This window comes from Quercus robur, chromosome 3 (genome assembly GCF_932294415.1).
Source record: "Quercus robur chromosome 3, dhQueRobu3.1, whole genome shotgun sequence".
Lineage (NCBI taxonomy): Eukaryota > Viridiplantae > Streptophyta > Magnoliopsida > Fagales > Fagaceae > Quercus > Quercus robur.
Genome location: NC_065536.1, coordinates 13,647,709 through 13,666,199, shown reverse-complemented (window position 1 = coordinate 13,666,199; position 18,491 = coordinate 13,647,709). Strand labels below are relative to the sequence as shown.

At 32.0% G+C, this 18,491-nt stretch overlaps 2 protein-coding genes across 4 annotated transcripts; both read right to left on the bottom strand.

Annotated features, from left to right (window-relative positions):
* Window positions 1-4,914: 4,914 nt before the first annotated feature.
* Window positions 4,915-15,441, bottom strand: LOC126717174 (F-box/FBD/LRR-repeat protein At1g13570-like). 3 transcript variants are annotated; one of them, XM_050418591.1, is made up of 5 exons: window positions 10,322-10,505; window positions 9,680-9,789; window positions 8,638-9,537; window positions 8,412-8,552; window positions 4,915-5,391 (listed from the first exon to the last, which is right to left on the bottom strand). In XM_050418591.1, the coding sequence occupies exons 2-5, from the start codon at window positions 9,743-9,745 to the stop codon at window positions 5,098-5,100; spliced, it is 1,401 nt and encodes a 466-aa protein (XP_050274548.1). In that variant the 5' UTR covers window positions 9,746-9,789; window positions 10,322-10,505; the 3' UTR covers window positions 4,915-5,097. The 3 variants fall into 3 exon arrangements, with proteins under 3 accessions (XP_050274548.1, XP_050274549.1, XP_050274550.1); XM_050418592.1 differs by lacking the exons at window positions 9,680-9,789; window positions 10,322-10,505 and adding an exon at window positions 15,306-15,441; XM_050418593.1 differs by lacking the exons at window positions 9,680-9,789; window positions 10,322-10,505 and adding an exon at window positions 15,306-15,424 and having other exon boundaries at window positions 8,638-9,679.
* Window positions 15,442-17,804: 2,363 nt separating this feature from the next.
* Window positions 17,805-18,491, bottom strand: LOC126719288 (histone H2A-like). Its single transcript, XM_050421858.1, has 2 exons — window positions 18,273-18,491; window positions 17,805-17,999 (listed from the first exon to the last, which is right to left on the bottom strand). The coding sequence occupies exons 1-2, from the start codon at window positions 18,489-18,491 to the stop codon at window positions 17,805-17,807; spliced, it is 414 nt and encodes a 137-aa protein (XP_050277815.1).

Here is an 18,491-nt window from a genome sequence, read left to right as displayed (position 1 = left end):
ATAAAAATACTTAAAACAATTTTTTTTTTTTTTAAAATTAAATGTAAAACAGTGCTGGCATATTATTAAAATACCTAAAACATAGGGATTTTTTTTTTCCCTTAAAGTTGCAAAAAAATAGGAAACCAACATTAAAGGACTCACCACCCTCTAAAGCTAGAACCAAAAAAAAAAAAAAAAAAAAAAAAAGGTCAATATATATCATTCCCATTCTTTAAAAAAAAAAGTCATTAATTAGAGAAAATACTTAAACACCCATCAAACTGACCAAATAAAAGAAAAGAAAAAAAAAAGAAAGATAAGATAATGATATGGAAAGGATAATGATAAGAAAGTGTAGTCCTTTTAAAATGTAAATCATGATAAAATAATAAGTTTTTGTTGGAGATAAGACAACCCTTTTTTAAAAAAATTAAGCAATAATTATCCTAGCATTTGAGATTGAGAACCTCATATGATTTTATTCCTGAAACAAAAGCTCAAAACTATCAACAAAAACTCAAGCTTTCACAGTTGTCACGCCCAAAATCAGATTTGCAAACCATAACAATTAAAGCTAAGGTGAAAAATGCTAGCTTTAGAGTTAAAAACGAACCAAAACTATCAAAAAAAAAAACTCAAGCTTTCACAGCTGTCGCCCAAAATCAGACTTGCAAACCATAACAATTTAAGGTAAGGTGAAAAATGCTAGCTTTAGAGTTAAAAATGAACCTGTTTCGATGTGGCCCTGATGGAAATAGAAGACACGTTTGTTTTGAGCTTTAATAAAAAAAAATACGGTAGCATTATCGTGATGTTTCTTCCCTCTGCACCAAACATATATATGACGATCACTATGAAGGTTAGGTTATGCATCAACAATTTGGCAGCCAAACTCAAACAACAACAAAAAGGAGGAAAACAGAAGTGCACAAAACTAAGTCAGAAATGCATAATAAGGGAAATAAAATATATAAAAAACCACTGACACAACACAATCGCAAGAATTAAAGTCTCAATTAATTTGGCAACATAGAAACCCATGGTTGAAAGCCTTATGAACACACAACCTACAATTTTCCAACTTTAAATTGCAGCCCCTCCTAAACCAAAAGGCCTGTAAAACAATAGATCAGAAAATATCCAGTAAGTTTCGGAATAACAATAAGCAAACCATGGCCAAATAGAGATGAGAGAGAGAGAGCAAGGGCTGAAATTTGATCTAAGAAAGAGGTTACCTCAAATCTATCTGCTGTTGTTGTTGTTTGTAGTGAAATCTGAAGCAAAGAGGTGGGTGAAAGGAGTTTGAAAACACTGAATTGAGAGAATTAGAGAACTGAATAAGAAGCAATTTGAGTTTGAAAACCAACGTGAGTGTACTAGGAGTGTGTTCCTATTTTATAGATACTGTTTTATGTGGAAGTTAAAGAAGCATTTTTACCAAGTTTTGCCCCTACTTAAACAGTTAAACATAGGCTGTAGGGGTATTTTGGAACAAAAAAAAAATCCGGTCCAAACAGGGGCAGCCGCTTAAATTGTAGTATAGATAGATAATGAAGTAATATTTTAAACTATCAAATATAAGATATATTTAAGGGTGTAGGTTTTTAACCCTAAAAGTTAGTCTATTATTTAGAAGCAATTTTCACCACAATTTTAAAATTTTAGTTTTAAAGATAAGTTCTCCAGTTTCATTCTTGCTTTAGCAAATTTGCGTATATAACAATTGCTTACAAAATCATCAAATGTGCAATGAAAGGCACAAAAAAGGACAATATTAAATTTTAAAACGTAGGATATTTACAAAAAATGTTTTTTAACAACTACTTGATAGAATGACTACCACTTCGCTCACCCGAATTCATCCAATGTGTCTGCTATGCAATCTAACCAAATTGTTGATATGTCACCCTAAAAAAAATACAAAAAATAGAGAGTAAGGCTTAAATGTAAGAAAAACAACAACAAAAAAAATAATAAGAGGAAGAGAGAGCACCACTTAGAACACATACACTAAAATAATGAGTGAAACCCGATAACCACCAAAAAAAAAAAAAAAAAAAAAAAAAGGACAAATCAATATATATCATTCCTATTCTTTAAAAAATAGTCATTAATTAGAGAAAATACTTAAACATCCATCAAACTGACCAAATAAAAGAAAAAAATAAAAAAAGATAAGATAAGATAATGATATGGAAAGGATAATGATAACAAAGTGTAGTCCTATTCTGTAGGCACTATTTTATGTGGGAGTTAAAATTTTTTTTTTCTTTTTTTCCTTTTAGAATCTAAATCATGATAAAATAATAAGTTTTTGTTGGAGATAAAACAATCATTTTTTACAAATTAAGCAATAATTATCCTATTCTTGAAATCTATCACATAAATTTAATTTCTCATTGGTAAACCAAAACATGGAGAAGAAAATTAACACATAATCTGATAACCCAAGAATTTTTTTTTGCTAAACGGTAATCCAAGACTTAATATATTACTTGCTGCAACTTGTATTAAGACACAATATATTACTTGCTGCAAAGAGAAAAATAACCTCATCTATACTACTATTTAAGGGATTGCGCTTGTTTGGACCGGATTTTTTTTTTGTGCCAAAATACCCCTACACCCTATGTTTAAGTAGGAGCAAAACTTGGTAAAAACATTTCTTTAACTTCCACGTAAAACATTATCTACAAAATTAGAACACACTCCTAATACACTCACGTTGGTTTTCAAACTCAAATTTCTTCTTCTTTAGTTTTCCAATTCTCTTAATTTTGTGTTACTCTTCTTTTCACCATTATCATCATTGTTAAGAAACTCCTCTCACTCACCTCTTTGCTTCAGATTTCACTACAAACAACAACAACAACAGTAGATAGATTTGAAGTAAGCTCTTTTTTACTTCAATTTTTCTCTCTATTTGGCCATGTTTTGCTTATTGTTTTCCTTAATCTCATCTCACGCCAAACCCAACCCGACAAACCCAACCCGACCCACCCATATATATTATATAATTAATAAATTTTTTAAAATAACTTGCTCTTCCTATCCTATATAAAAACCAATTAGTTCACACAAAACTTAGTATATTACTATTGTTGTTTAGTCATTAGTGTTGTTTGATTTTAAGGAGTTACATTAATACTAATCTTTAGGTTTTTTTAATATATTTATATTTATATTTTTTTCTATTCAATTATTAATAATAATAATAATAATAATAACAATAATTTTGTCCAACCCATGGGTTCAACCCGACCCAACCCAACCCATGTGGATTGGGTTGGGTTGAATTTTTTTGACCCACCATGGTGGGTTGGATAAAAAAAACCCCCTTAACCCGACCCATGTACACTCCTAAATTTACATGAGTTAAACTATATATATATATATATATATATAAAACAAAACTTTATTTATTTTATTGATAAATTATTCTACAAATAAAAAATGTGGCATAATTTCATAAACAAACATATAATCTCAAAATTTAGGGAAATAAATTTATAGATTTTATTGTATATACAATAAAATTAATAAAAATATTAATTATGTTAATTTTTTTTTAATTTTAGTTGTATATGCTAACTGGCATTTTTTGATGTTTTTGACGAAAATGTTCAAAGTTCCAATTCACCATCTCGGGTTTTCATAACTAAAAATTTTTAAAAAGCAAAAAAAAAAAACCTCATACATCTTTTTATTTGAAAAATATCAAAACCTTTTGAGAATAAATACTTATTAGCTTTTTATTGTAACAAAAAACAATGGAGTAGTTTAGTGGTTGATTCTTCAACAAGCCTACTTTCTACTAGAGGAAAAAGCTCTCTTCTAAATTTGGCATGGTGGGTTAGGTAATAATAAAGGGTGGGAAATTAGAAAGTACATTCTTTCTTTTATTTTCACTTTGACCTTTTTTATTATTAGTAGTGGTACATGGATGATCTTAAATTTCTACACTTGATGTGAAATTTTTTTATTCTTACTTCTAAATGTTCTAAAGTTTCCACATCTAATACTTCATGCCCATAACAAAACATGACTCATATATCTGTTTTGACTAATCATTGCATGAGAGTTAGTTAAATTATATTTGTTGTTAATTTCAAATGCCGCATTTTGTTTTCTTAAATGTAGTAACAAACTTGTTTATTTTTTAAAAAAAATTTATTTTAATAAGTAATGGATTTCATTCATGAAAGAAAGTGCAAAAGGGAAGTAACTTTGTTACACATGGTGTATAGAATAAGAGAACCACATCCTGAAAGTTATAAGTTCAAAATATTCCTCAGAGATTTGTGGAAGGTGAATTGTAGAGATTTGTGAAAGGTGAGTTGCAGCTTGCAACCACACATATATAGATTGATCATATATAGATTGGCAAAAGTTAACAAATACCTTATGGGTATTAGTTTAAAAAACATTTTTAGAAACTCTTTATTGGAATAAAAAAAATTTTAACTTTTTTTTTTTTTTACATTTTTTATATTTTCTAAGGTAAATTACGTATTTTGTTTTTATTCTTTACACCATATTTCAATTTGGTCCCTAATTTTTCAATTGTGTAAATTTGGTCTCTAACCTTGAAATGCAACGTCGATTTAGTCATTACTGTTACTTTTTCGATGGAAATTGCTATTGCTGACATGACATATGGCCAAAATAAAAGTTAAAGGTATAGATATAAGAACGAGTTGGGATTAGTCTTAATATAATAAAGGGAACAAACTAAAGGGAGAAAGAATTCCAAATTTAAAAATCTTGAACAGAAAGATGATTATTGGGATGGGGAGGCATGGCTAGAATAATGTTCAACAATAGGGACCTTGGGGTAGATAAAGGGTTTCAACATCCATTAGGGCGAATAATATATTTTAACACAAATTGTTCTCTGCCCAATTGTGGAAAAAAAAAATAAAAAAATAAAAGTAGAAGAAAGAAGAAAGAAGCTCATATTATAACAATAAATAAAAACCAAATAATATAAAAAAAATACCGAGCTCTATAACATAATAATACACATGATACGATTCAAAATCCATTGCTACTACCAAAAAACAAAGCGCACTTCAGAAGCACCATCCCAGCCTCACCGTCAAAAGTTGATCATATTTAGAGTACCACTAATTGTGTTCCTTGAGGTAATATATGTTCAAGGTGTTGCCTAGCACGACTTCTTGCCTTTAGATGCTCATCAGTATCCTCAGTTGTCACTATAAATGGATGGCGGGGATTGATAATTATCTTTTCAAGTGACAAAGTATGACTCAATATGTACCTTGCAATCTCCAGATCAACTCCACACCCAACAAAGCCACTTAATTTAACCACCTTGAGGCATTTATGTTTACATTTAGACTTTTTTATCTCCATTTTTTCTTTCGTACGTTTCTCCAAGTCAAAGAACTGCATAAGAAAAAAGGTTAGCACCCCATGGTTATTCCAAGTCTGGAAGTTAAAGAGAGAATATAAGCCATCAATACTCATAATAAGTAGAAAAGGCAATAGTGCTCTCACTCCAAAATATGAACCTAACATGAAGAAGTGATTTGTAATAGGAAATAAACCATCTAGTTGTCCCATTTAAAAGAAGTGAAAGAAATCGCTGTAGCACATAACAAAAGGTTACCACATCAAAAGCAATACAGACAAAATAAACAAGTCCAGCTAGAGCATCAACAATACTGCCTTATGCCCACTTCTTGCCTACAAAAGGGCCCCCATGTGGGCTCAGGGGCCCATTGGGGGAGTGGTATGATTTGAAACCAAAGTACCTGATTTCCTTGCATACTAAACTGCAAGCCCGTCTTAAAAATTGCATAAAAATTAACATAAAAAGAAAGTGATTAATTTATATGAGCTGCAAAGGCCTAACCCCAACATACCACATTCTGTGCAAGTGGGATAAAACATTCCCATTTCAATTCCTGCATTCCACAATAATCCAGATTCTACGCAAGATGGATGGCAGTTAATACTAAAAAACAGTTTTCCACCATTCCTTCCAAATGGACAGTTCTTTTGTGCAGCAAAAGCATCTTCTACTGTCAGTTAAACGCAAATCTCATATTGCTATGAGGAGATAGGTTCAACAGAGAAATTTTCTGGCCAACCTACTGGTTACTGCCACCATATCAAGGGAAAGAAAACAAAATATGTTCAACCTTACCATAAGGTCAGAGTGCTGATAGTGCTTGACCCATATCCAAATCATCAACTGGACGTTATTGCATGTATACATTAAATGCTAACACAAACATTAAATTAAAAAAAATTGTTCATAGGCCTATCTTTTTCACAATTTATTTTTTTTTTTGATAAGTAAAAGATATATTGATAAAAAAGGGAACACCCTAGTGCACAGGAAGTGTACAAGGGAAAAGAAATCAAATACAAAAATTACAAGAGTCTAGGAAATCAATAAAAGAGGGGAAAGATTTATCTTGCAAAGCAAACAACCAATCCCTTAAAGTTCTAAAAAAGAGAAGCTTGAGGTCAGGAATAGAATTCTCAGTATCTTCAAAACATCTACTATTCCTCTCCCTCCAAAGACTCTTTTTCACAATTTATGTATCTTGTTAACCTATGTAAGAATATATAACCTGCTAATTAAGGGAAAAGCCATCAAAGTGGGAAGGTTAAGTCTACCCTAGGCACTATAAGCTAAAATAAAGTTGTCAAAACTCAGCAGGTTCTGAAGTCCTCAATGGGGATCCCCAAAATCATAACTTGTTTCTAGATTGTTTGGTGCATTCAAAAATAAAAAATAAAATAAAGGCAAAATGAAACAAATAAACCATAAAAAAGTAGAGTTTCATCTTTTTTCTGGTACAAAGAGAAACAAGAAATCAATTTATCTCACAATTTTACAAACAAGCAAGAAAACAAAATTTTCAAGTAAGATTATGGTTTCATTGCACCTTTGCATTAATTACACCTTAGCCTAAATTTTTTCAACACACAAATATATCTCTACATCTAGTGGAACAAAATGTGGCGTTTTAATAAGTGGAAACTAACATGAGAGTCATGCTTTGATAGGGACACATGATACAAATATTCCGTTTAGGGGTTCAAATTAAGTGTAGAGATTATCCCATGCCACAACCTTTTTTCAGAGAAAGAGAATTGTTTGTAAGAAACCATGCAACTAACATTCAAAAAGAAAAGAAAGCAAGTCCTTTATAAATTTAAAACACACACACGAGGACCTCAACAACAAATTGCAGGCAACCCAACCTAACAGGTTCTGCTTGGGTTTCTGAGAACTAAGGGTCAGTTTGGATTCAAATTAAATTACTTGAACGTATTGTATGGTTTGTTTCTTGGTTAGAGAGGGGCAGCAAATCCAATAGTGTGTCAGAGACTCAGAGTGCACAATAATATGTCCCACATCCAACTATCAATCTAGATAGTTATTACGTGTATACTATATTTGATTATACATGATAACACAAAACTAACAGCAAGTTCCTAACAGAAAGTTCATAGGCCTACCTTGTTCACAAGTCATATTGAAATCATAACATACAACAATACAAAATTAGCTAATTCAGTAAAAAAAACTATAAAAATGGGAAGAAATGGTCTACCCTAGGTAGTGTAACTGTGTAAGACCAAAAAAAAAAAAAATTGTCAGCACTCAGTAGGGTTTGATGCCCCTTAAGGGAGATCCCCAGGATAATAGCTCGCTTGGGATTATGTGGAGCAAAAGATAAATGCAGTTCTAGATCTTTTAACTCATAGATGTTAATATTGTTTAGGGTTCTTCTCATGTATTCAACACACCATAAATCACTCTAAAAACTAAATCTAGTACCACCTCCCACTTCAAAAGCAATAAACCTTGAAGACTTTTCCCAGCCCCTCCGAATATAAATGTGGTTCCCCCCCCCCCCCCCCCCCCCCAACCCAAACTGCCCCCAAAAGAGCCATACTTCCACACACCCCTTTTGCAATCTCCCCTAGATAATCAAATTTTCAATTAACACCCAATTTGAAAGAATTGTATCAACATACCCCATAAATCAAGGGAAAAAAAATACAAAAGCTATGCCTGACACAACTGGTGACATGGCAGCATATGGCACATCAGACATTTGCGTCAAAAAAGAAAAAAAAAATCTAATAGATTTAATTAGAAATCTAAGAAAATAAAATTTCTTATTTTCAGTTGACATGCCAAGTGTACTAAACTACCATCCCACTATTTGAGTTAAGGGTAATTTAGGCATATTTTTTCTTTAGGGGTGAATTGCTAATCTTTTTTTTCTTCTTTTAAATTGGGCTGTGAAATGCACAAATCATTATCTTAGGGGAAGATTGCAAAATCAATAATAATCTAGGGTGGTAAGAGTGAAATTTACCCAAAAATAAACATTATCATAAAATCCACAATTAAAGCTCTCAAAAGTAAGAATATTCACCTTAATTTTAAATCTATTTAATGAAGGAGATGCACGTAGTAGGGATGTGCAAAGGAGGAGGCAGAACACACGGTAATTCAGTTGCAATTCCAATTGCTTAAGATTCCTTAATTTGGGCAGTTTGGGAAAGCAGGTTAACTTCTGAAAAATTCAATCACAACAAAATGGATAAGCATCTTATTTTGTTTGTACTTTGGAACAGAAAAGTGGATTTTTACATACTGACCTGAAACCCTAAGTCCAACACCAGTGTCTCTAGCTGAGACAGATAGCTTTGAAACTGGAAAAAGCTCTTGATAATATAGCTGGCATAAGGCCCACCAAAATGTGCATTAACAAGCGGGGGTGTGTGCTTCCAAGAAATGCATTCATGGTTTCCCACATATTTAAATGACATAAGATTCACAGCATAAATATCAAGACTTGTCAATGTGCAGTAAGTTATCTCTAATTGCTTTAGCTTGAGTGATGGTCCGGAAATTTTAAAATTCATCACATGTGAGTCTGATACAGATAAGAATTCAAGAAGTGGGCAAGCAGACAAAAAGCATTCGAGAACTTCTCCGGTCACCTCCACATAGCACAGACGGAGTTGTACTAACGAATCGAGTCTGTAATTACAAAGCATTGGAGGCGTAAGAGTGTATGACCTCTGTGTGGAAGCCCATGTGCATGTGAATATCAAATGAAGCCTTTTAACTCTCTTTTGAAAAGCGAAGTTTATCCAGCTATCAATATCACTTTTAAAATAATGACCATACACGGAAAACTCAAGGCTGAATTCCTCTACATGCGAACCCTTATGTAAATTCAATACTTGATTGACCCAATCAACAAATCTCCTCCTTTTAACAAGAAATGGTGGGTATGTAGGTTCTAAGGGTGCACACATATCAAAGGGAGTGGGAGAGGGCGATCGAGGTTGAGAAAACAATAGATAGTTTACGCTGAGATCATCAAACTCTAAATGAGTAATGGAAGTCCACAAATACCGCCATCTACGGGCGAGGACACTAGTTCTAATTGCTTGTTTCATAGGTAAGAGAGACAAAATGGAAACAAGTATTTCATCTGGCAATTTACCAATACCAATCCAATCCTCCAGGTCATTTTGAGTCTTGTGACACTAAAAATTTTTGAAGAAAAGACAATTTGACACATGTTAGCAACAAGCACATAAAAATAAAAATTGTGCAACCATTGAAGATAATATTTTGAAATTATAGATTAAAAGCATAGAAATTAGAAACAAAATGTGAAGGTGTCACCTTGAGCAGAGGAAACTCTGAATCAGGCTGCCTTATTTTCCTTCTCTTACTTGAGAACCCCGCCATGGTGTTGGAATTTTCTCTTCACTTTAGCTTCAAAATATTACACTCTACAAGGCAAACAGGCAAAAACCAAAATTTTGAGCACAAATTCAAATAAAAAATTGAAACAATCTGAAATTTAAAAAAAAAAAAAAAAAACCCTTTTCCTCTTTTATCTCCGAGAATCAGATATTATAAGTGTGACAAACCTTTTTAATCTAATACATTGGATTTATCATGCGTGAGCTAGAAGATGTATCAAAACAACAACATTATACATACAGATGATGAAGGTCGGCAACAGAAACAGAAAACCGAAATTGGGTCCCTTAGGCGAGTTAGGCAATTGCCTAAGGCCCCCAAGTGGAAAGGGGCCCCAAAATTTTAGAAAAGAACCGGGTAGTAGAGGATTTAGTTTCAAAAGAATTACAAAAATAATCTGGCACATCCTTTTAACCAAAAAAACAAAAATTTTGGTAAATCCTATTAAACATTGGTTCTAAACAAAATCATTGACCAAAAAACAACCAGATAAACTACAAATCCGGTCTAAGAGATTAACCACAAAACAATCACAACTCAAAACCCTAAAAATTTTACCTTTCTCTCTAGTCTCTGCTCTCCGCCTCTCTCTAGTGTCCAGTCTCCACTGTTCAGTCTGTTCTCATCTCAGCCTCTCTCTGATTCTCTGCCCTCCGCCTCTCTCAAGTCTCAACTGCTCACCTCACCGTATCAGGTTCTGAGGTTCAGGAATCAGGTATAAATAAAATTATAATAAATATTTGGGCCATTTTATTTGTTAAGAACTTAAGATAACTTTGTTTATTTGGGCCCTCCCTGTCCCTGGCTGGTTTTGTAACTTTGTTTATCACTTATCAGTTTATCATTATGGCTGCCTGGACCCTCCCTGGACTGGGCGTTAAGTTTGGGCCTTTAAGTTTTTTTTTTTTTTTTTAAAGCCTGCATTTTTTTTTTTTTTTTTGTTATAAATAGGATTTGTTTTGTTTTGTTTTGTTTTTTTTTTTTTTTGGTGGGTCATATTAATAAGTCTTGTGTCAGTGTTATGGCTGTGCTTAAATTTTTGTTATGCTTGTACTTAATTTTTTTTTTTTTTTTTTTAATTTATGCAGGTTGAGATTGCTAAAAACTTGTTATTGTTCAGTGAAACTACAACAATACTTTTTATATAAATCAGGTTCTATTTCTCATTTTCTCTACACTTGAAAGTTATTTTTTTTTTTTTTTTGGTCTTTATAAATATATTTTTTGATTACAAATGTCTACTAGAAAATATGCATCTGGATATAAAAAACTTAAAAAAAGAAAAAAAAAAGTAGAAAAATTAATTGAGTCTCAAAAAGGATCAATGAATAAATTTGTTATTAGTAATAAACAAAATATAACACAAAATTTAGATGAAAATATCACAAATGAGCAAGAAATTCACCAAAATAATTTAGAAGAAAATGAAAATAATGATGAAAAATATTATATAAAAATATTAAATAAAAATTAATTTAATTAATATATAAGTATAAAAAATGCCCCATTTTTAGTTCTCGCCTTAGACCCTAAAATGTCTAGGGTCGCCCCTAATTGGGTCCCCGACGAAAGAGAGAGATAGAGAGAGAATACCTGGGCTAAACGAGGAGAGAGAGAGTGTATGTTGTTTAGACTTCTAGACGTTTAAATAGTGAATTAGGTCTCGTCGGTTTGAGCCTTTTCGGACTTATGCCGGTGCACTGATGAGTTTGGACTTGTTTGGAAGGATCTAGAACACTTATCTCTATTTTGAGTTTCCAGGTCGTTTAGAATTAGTAGGGTGAATTTGGGCCTGAGAAGGTGGGTGGGCTTATTTTGGATCGCTGCATTCAAGTATGAGTGAATCGCTGGTTTTTCAAAATTGGGGTAGGACCGGTGGTGGTGTATTTTATAAGTTAAATAAATATTAAATAAAATTACTGATTTTTTTTTTTTTTTTTGATAAACTAAATAGAACTACTTATTTAGTTTCCTTAAATTAATGTTAACTGTTTTTTTTTTTTTTTTCGATGTAAAATCTGGAAGACATTTGAAAATTTATAAATACTGAAATAGATAAGGGTTTTTTAAATGAGTATTTGAAAATATTATGAAATTTCAACTAAGGCTGTTATTAGAAGAAAATTTGAATATTTGATAGGCACAATGTATAAGTTATTATTTACATTATAAAATGAGTTATATTTTATTAGGGTCCTCGTTTCAAATATCTAAATGTAAGAACCTCTTAATTTGAAGGTCTTCACTCTCCATGTATAACAATAATAATAATAATCATAATAATAATAATGATAATAATAAAGCTAAGAAAAAACAAGAAAGACATTATGCTTTCACAAAAGTTTCAACTATGTCTTTAATTGATCTCCCATTTCTTGTGACTAAAAAAAAAAAACCTTAAATTTAATAGAAGAAGGCATTGACAACTAAATGTTGTGAAATTTTGCATATGATAAACCTATGATAGATATTTAATAAGATTTTGATTCAATAATATATCTTATAAAAATATATTGTTAAGTCAAGTAAAAATTAACAACTAAATAAGCCCAAAAAAATTAACAACTAAAAAATTCCTTTAGGCCAAGCTTCAGCCGAGGATACTCTGTTTTGGCCCCATTCAAGCAATGGTGTCTACAGTTGTAAATCCAGCTACAGATTTCTAAAGGAGGAGGCAGCTACTCTGGGTGATGTCGCACAGGATCATCAAAACAGGGATAAGCATATTTGGAAGAGCATTTGGTCTATGCATACACCACAAAAGGTGAAGACCATGCTGTGGAGGGCCTGCCGTGAAGCTCTGCCAACAAAGCAAGCCTTAGTCCGTCGCAAAGTCATTGACGTTTCAGATTGTGAGCGCTGCTGCAACTCGACAGAAAATTCTTTACATGCTATGTGGCAGTGTCCTGAACTGGATCCGGTGTGGGACAATGCGGAGTTATGGGGTTTCAGAAGTTCAGTGCAATTCCTGGACTTCAAAGAGCTATGGTCGTGGTTGATTATGCAGAAAAAAGATGTTGAATTATTTGCAGCAACGGTATGGATGATCTGGAACCAGCGGAATAGAGTAAGACTTAATATACCAGCTGAAAGTCTTCACCAACTTGCCCATACCGCCAGGACGTGGCTACTGGAATTCCAAAGGAGGAATGTAGTTCGTGCACCCCAGGTACAACAGGAAACACGACGGACAAGAAGCAGGTGGAAGCCTTTGAGGAGTGAGTTTTTGAAAATAAATTACGACGGCGCGATCTTTCCGAAAGAAAATAAATCAGGGATAGGTGTGGTGATAAGAGATGGAGATGGTGAAGTGATAGCTTCATGCTCGAAACTGTTGCATCAAGCCTATAGCAGCAGAGAGGTTGAGGCGATGGCGGCTGTTACAGCCCTTTCTTTGGCATCAGACATAGGAGTACAACAAGCTATCTTAGAAGGAGACTCACTGGAAGTTTTTGAGGCTCAAACGGAAGATTCGGCCCCTTTAGCTCCATTTGGTTTATTCATAGATGAGGTGAAAAGTTTATCGCTCACAATTTGTTAAATTACTTTATTCTCATACATTTAGAGAAGGTAATTCTTTAGCTCATGGTCTGGCTAGACATGCCATTGGCATACCAGATTTTCTAGTGTGGATGGAGGATGTTCCACCACATCTTTATTCTGTAGTTCAAGCCGATTTAAGAGGCGTTTTTTAATAAAAATTTCGATGTTTCCCCTCAAAAAAAAAATAAAAAAAATAAGCCCAAAAGTTTACTACATTCAACATCTATATGACAAATTTTAAGCAAGCAAATCTACATACTATTAAAAAAAAACACATCTATATAAACAAATTTGCAAAAGCAACTATCTATACTTACATAAAGAATAATTCAATTTTAGCTTCAAAACACACCTAGAAAAGCTTCCAAATTAGCCTAAATTTCAATTTTTTTTAAAGCTAAGTTTATGTGAAGTTCATCTATTACTTCTTCTATATATAGGATCATTATGCCACTATGCCAAAAATTCCTTCCCAACAAAAAAGAAAGTGAAACAAAGAAAGAACATAAGAAGCAAACACATGGACAAGTATTGATTCTCACTTGTTTAGATTTATATACCAAAGGCATTTATGCTTGATTTGGGTCTTGTAAAAGTAAAGCTGTTGGATTTGGAAGAAGTGATTAATTAAAAATAAAGTTTATAAAAAAATTAATTACAAATAAAAGGCTATTAATAAATATTAAATAAAGCTAGTGATTTAGTTTCCCTAAAGTAATGTTTACTGGTTTTTTTTTTCAAAGTAAAATGTCGAAGACAATGTTGAAAAGTTTTTAATATTGAGATAGATAAGTGTTTTTTTTTTTTTTTTTTAATGAGTGTTAAAAAAATATTATGAATTTTAATGAATATTTGGTAGGTTGTACGCATTATGTATAAGTTGTTCTTTACATTACAAAAGGAATTAGATTTTACTAGTCGCTAACCCGTGCTATGCATGGAAACCTACCTATTTGCGAGGTAAACTAAAATAATTTTATAAAAAATTTAAGAAACTACATCATTGTATGATTTGCTCTTGTATGACTACAATTTGTGTTACAATTTGATGAAGAAGCCATTGCTTGAACGTGCAATGGCTTACAAAAAATTTGTCAGACAATTTCAGATACTACAAAAAAATAACTTAAAAATTCAGATATTATAACTTCTGAAAGACCAAAAAATATTAAAGAACAAATGATTTACTGCTTAAAAATTATTGAAATAAAACAAAATATATATAACTAAATAATAGAGAAATATAAGAGAAAGATGGGTTACATTCAAAAGAATAATTTCAATTAGTGCAAACTTTTTTATCTTGTAAAAAACGGTTAAAGAGAGTTTGGTGGTTCATGTACGAAAATTAGTTTTTAAAAAATACATGAAAAACCATAAAAGCCTATGTGCATGTGAATATCAAATGAAGCCTTTTAACTCTCTTTTGAAAAGTGAAGTTTATCTAGCTATCAATATCACTTTTAAAATAATGACCATACACGGAAAACTCAAGGCTGAATTCATCTACATGTGAACCCTTATGTAAATTCAATACTTGATTGACCTAATCAACAAATCTCCTCCTTTTAACAAGAAATGGTGGGTATGTAGGTTCTAAGGGTGCACACATATCAAAGGGAGTGGGAGAGGGCGATCGAGGTTGACAAAACAATAGATAGTTTACGCTGAGATCATCAAACTCTAAATGAGTAATGGAAGTCCACAAATACTGCCATCTACGGGCGACGACACTAGTTCTAATTGCTTGTTTCATAGGTAAGAGAGACAAAATGGAAACAAGTATTTCATGTGGCAATTTACCAATACCAATCCAATCCTCCAGGTCATTTTGAGTCTTGTGACACTAAAAAAAATTGAAGAAAAGACAATTTGACACATGTTAGCAACAAGCACATAAAAATAAAAATTGTGCAACCATTGAAGATAATATTTTGAAGTAGCAATAGTATTATAGATTAAATGCATAGAAATTAGAAACAAAATGTGAAGGTGTCACCTTGAGCAGAGGAAACTCTGAATCAGGCTGCCTTATTTTCCTTCTCTTACTTGAGAACCCCGCCATGGTGTTGGAATTTTCTTTTCACTTTAGCTTCAAAATATTACACTCTACAAGGCAAACAGGCAAAAACCAAAATTTTGAGCACAAATTCAAATAAAAAATTGAAACAATCTGAAATTTTTTTTAAAAAAAAAAAACCCTTTTCCTCTTTTATCTCCGAGAATCAGATATTATAAGTGTGACAAACCTTTTTAATCTAATACATTGGATTTATCATGCACGAGCTAGAAGATGTATCAAAACAACAACATTATACATACAGATGATGAAGGACGGCAATAGAAACAGAAAACCGAAATTGGTCCCCGACGAAAGAGAGAGAATACTTGGGCTGAACGAGGAGAGAGAGAGAGAGAGTGTGTGTGTGTACGCTGTTTAGACTTCTAGACATTTAAATAGTGAATTAGGTCTTGTCAGTCTAAGCCTTTTCGGACTTATGTCGGTGCACAGAATGAATAAATCAGAAGAGAAAAGAACAATAACCCCTCTTTTTTTTTTTTTTTTTTTTTTTTGAGAGAGAGAAATTAAGACTCCCCTTTTGTTTATAAGAATCTCTTTAAACAAAATATTTAATCATTGTTAGTAAAAAAAAATCAATAAATTCAGAATAAAATACAAAATTTATCAAGTACCAAAATACACTTGCAACAAAAAATCTCTTCATAATTCGTAAAAAAAGAAGAAGCAAAATTTGTAATTAATATTTTGAAATACACTTTAATTAAAAATTTCAAATAATAAGTTTTAGTTATGAAATAAGATAATTTTGGAAGCATACCCTTAGCAAAGGGTTGAAGGAGGGGTGAGAGAGAGAGAGTACGCTCTTCAGACTTCTAGACATTTAAATAGTGAATTAGATGTCTTGTCAATCTGAGCCTTTTTGGACTTTGCATGGAATGAATAAATCAAAAGAGAAAAGAACAATACCCCACTTTATTTATTTATTATTTGAAGAAATTAAGACTCCACTCTTTTTTTTTTCTTCTTTTTTGTGAGAGAGAAATTAGGACTCCCCTTTTGTTTATAAGAATCTCTTAAAAAAATATTTAATCATTGTTAGTAAAAAAAAATCAATAAATTCAGAGCAAAATTTAATATTAATTTAACAAAGTTTGGTCAATTGGATGTTAAGGGGATAAAGTGTTTTTTCGTCCAAATTTGTGGTAGAGTGTCATTTCCTCAAAACTCAAAGCAGGGGAGTGTAATTACCTTTTATATTATTAAAATTTTAATTATCTAAGTAACTTGTATTTTAGTCGGCACTCACCAACTATCAAATAAAAAATAATAATTAATGTAAATTAGGAAAATATATCTATACTATTTATAAAAGGATTCCCCTCTTTCGACTGGACTTTTATGTAGTTCAGAAACACCCTTAGATTTTAGGTTTAACCAAAAAAAAAAAAAAAAAACTTAAGGACAACCTGGTAAAAATATATCTCTAACTCCACTTAAAATGCCTACAAATAGGACACTTTCCTATTAATCTATATTTTCAAAACAAACTTATTCAAATAAAAAAAAGAAAATTATGACACTAGGAAAAAAAAAAGAAAAAAAAAAAGTCTCAAGCGTAAAGAGTGTGTGACAAGGCTAGTACTACTATAGTTTAGTTTAGGTGAAGAAAATAGTTTTTGGGTTATTTCAGACTTTTTGTATCTTGTTATTTAAAAATTTTTAAATAAATGATTAAATATATTAGTGAGGTGTAAAATTGTTGGGTTTTCAGAATAGTCAAGAGTCAACCTCTAAAAATGAATGTCAATAAAAATAAATAAATAAATAAATTAATTAATTAATAATAATAATTATCATTTTATCATTATCCTTATTATTATAAATATTAGAAATATTATAGTTTACATTCCACTAATTACAACTTATCATGTATTCTTTTCACTTTCCTTATAAAAAAAAAAGAAAATAAAAGAAAAAAAGACATTTACAACCATAGTTAGCGGAACATTAAATAGAACACAAAAAGTGGTACAAATTATTTGTATTAAAAGTGCAATAACACATACCAGCTCTTTTACTTAACTGAAAAACCCAGAGGCCGTATCAATATCAAAAGTGCAATAACACAATGAGCATCTAATGAAAGATGTAAATGCATTGCAGAGAACGCCGAATTCCACCAGAGCCATCTTCACAGAAGTATCAAATTACCATTCTGTCCTGTAGATACTAGCAACACCATACAATCTATCACCCTTTCAATTTAATTTGATTTTTTTTTTGTGCTAAATTTTCAATTTAATTTGATTAAAACAAGATATCAAAAGAAGGCCCATTAGACGTGCAAAAGCAAGAAGATTCATTTCATTAACAGAACCTCAACAAGAAAATTCAGTTGAAACAAGTACAGCACAGAAAAACACTAAAATTGTTACAAACTGGTAAACAGCCCCAATCTATACGAAAGCACTAGAATTACAACTCCTGAGAAGTAAATCCAATGTCAGCCCTTCCCTTTGCCAACCTTATAGGCATAAGGGTCTGGTGGTTATGGGGAAACAATCCTCCCCTGGCAATAGTCACAGACCCCAAAAGTTTGCCAATTCCTAGCAAGTTCACTCCTCGATTCTTGTTGTTGTCCCTCACTGCATTTCCAGCAGGCTCCTGTACCTGAATGAATATACAAACGCCAAAACCAAACCCATATTAACCTAATTGTATAGTCAAAACAGGTTTTACTAAAAGCTTCCCTAACAGCATAGCATATTTACATGAATAAGAGATGAAATTAAACTTCACAGGTCTTACTAAAAGCTTCCCTAACATCATAGCATATTTAAATAAATAAGCAAAGGAAGAAGGCACTGGCACTACCTGTTAATGGTTATTATACGAGTAGTGGGAGCTTGATGGCCCCTCCTTTCTCTCTTCCTCTTCTTTTACATTTTTGTTTCTCCCACTCCCCTCATTTGCATTCCTGTTAGGTCTCTCATCTTTTGCCCTCTCTTCAAAAATCCTTTTCATCTTTCTCTCATCTGCTCTCAACTTGCATCCCCACGGATATGCTGCAGAGAATTTTCCATTAGACATCACACCCATATCGCCGCTCACAGTATATGGATATCTATTTCGGTGAGCTGACTCAGCCAACTTCCCCATCAT

Excerpts from the sequence above, each read along its gene's own strand:
- LOC126717174 (XM_050418592.1), bottom strand. The coding sequence starts at position 15,371 with ATGGCGGGGTTCTCAAGTAAGAGAAGGAAAATAAGGCAGCCTGATTCA. Across the intron at positions 9,538-15,305 it reads CAGAGTTTCCTCTGCTCAAG|TGTCACAAGACTCAAAATGA; the intron begins GTGACACCTTCA and ends AAAAATTTTTAG. Across the intron at positions 5,392-8,411 it reads TAAATAGATTTAAAATTAAG|TTCTTTGACTTGGAGAAACG; the intron begins GTGAATATTCTT and ends TTTCTTATGCAG.
- LOC126719288 (XM_050421858.1), bottom strand. The coding sequence starts at position 18,491 with ATGATGGGGAAGTTGGCTGAGTCAGCTCACCGAAATAGATATCCATAT. Across the intron at positions 18,000-18,272 it reads GGAGTGGGAGAAACAAAAAT|GTACAGGAGCCTGCTGGAAA; the intron begins GTAAAAGAAGAG and ends ATATTCATTCAG.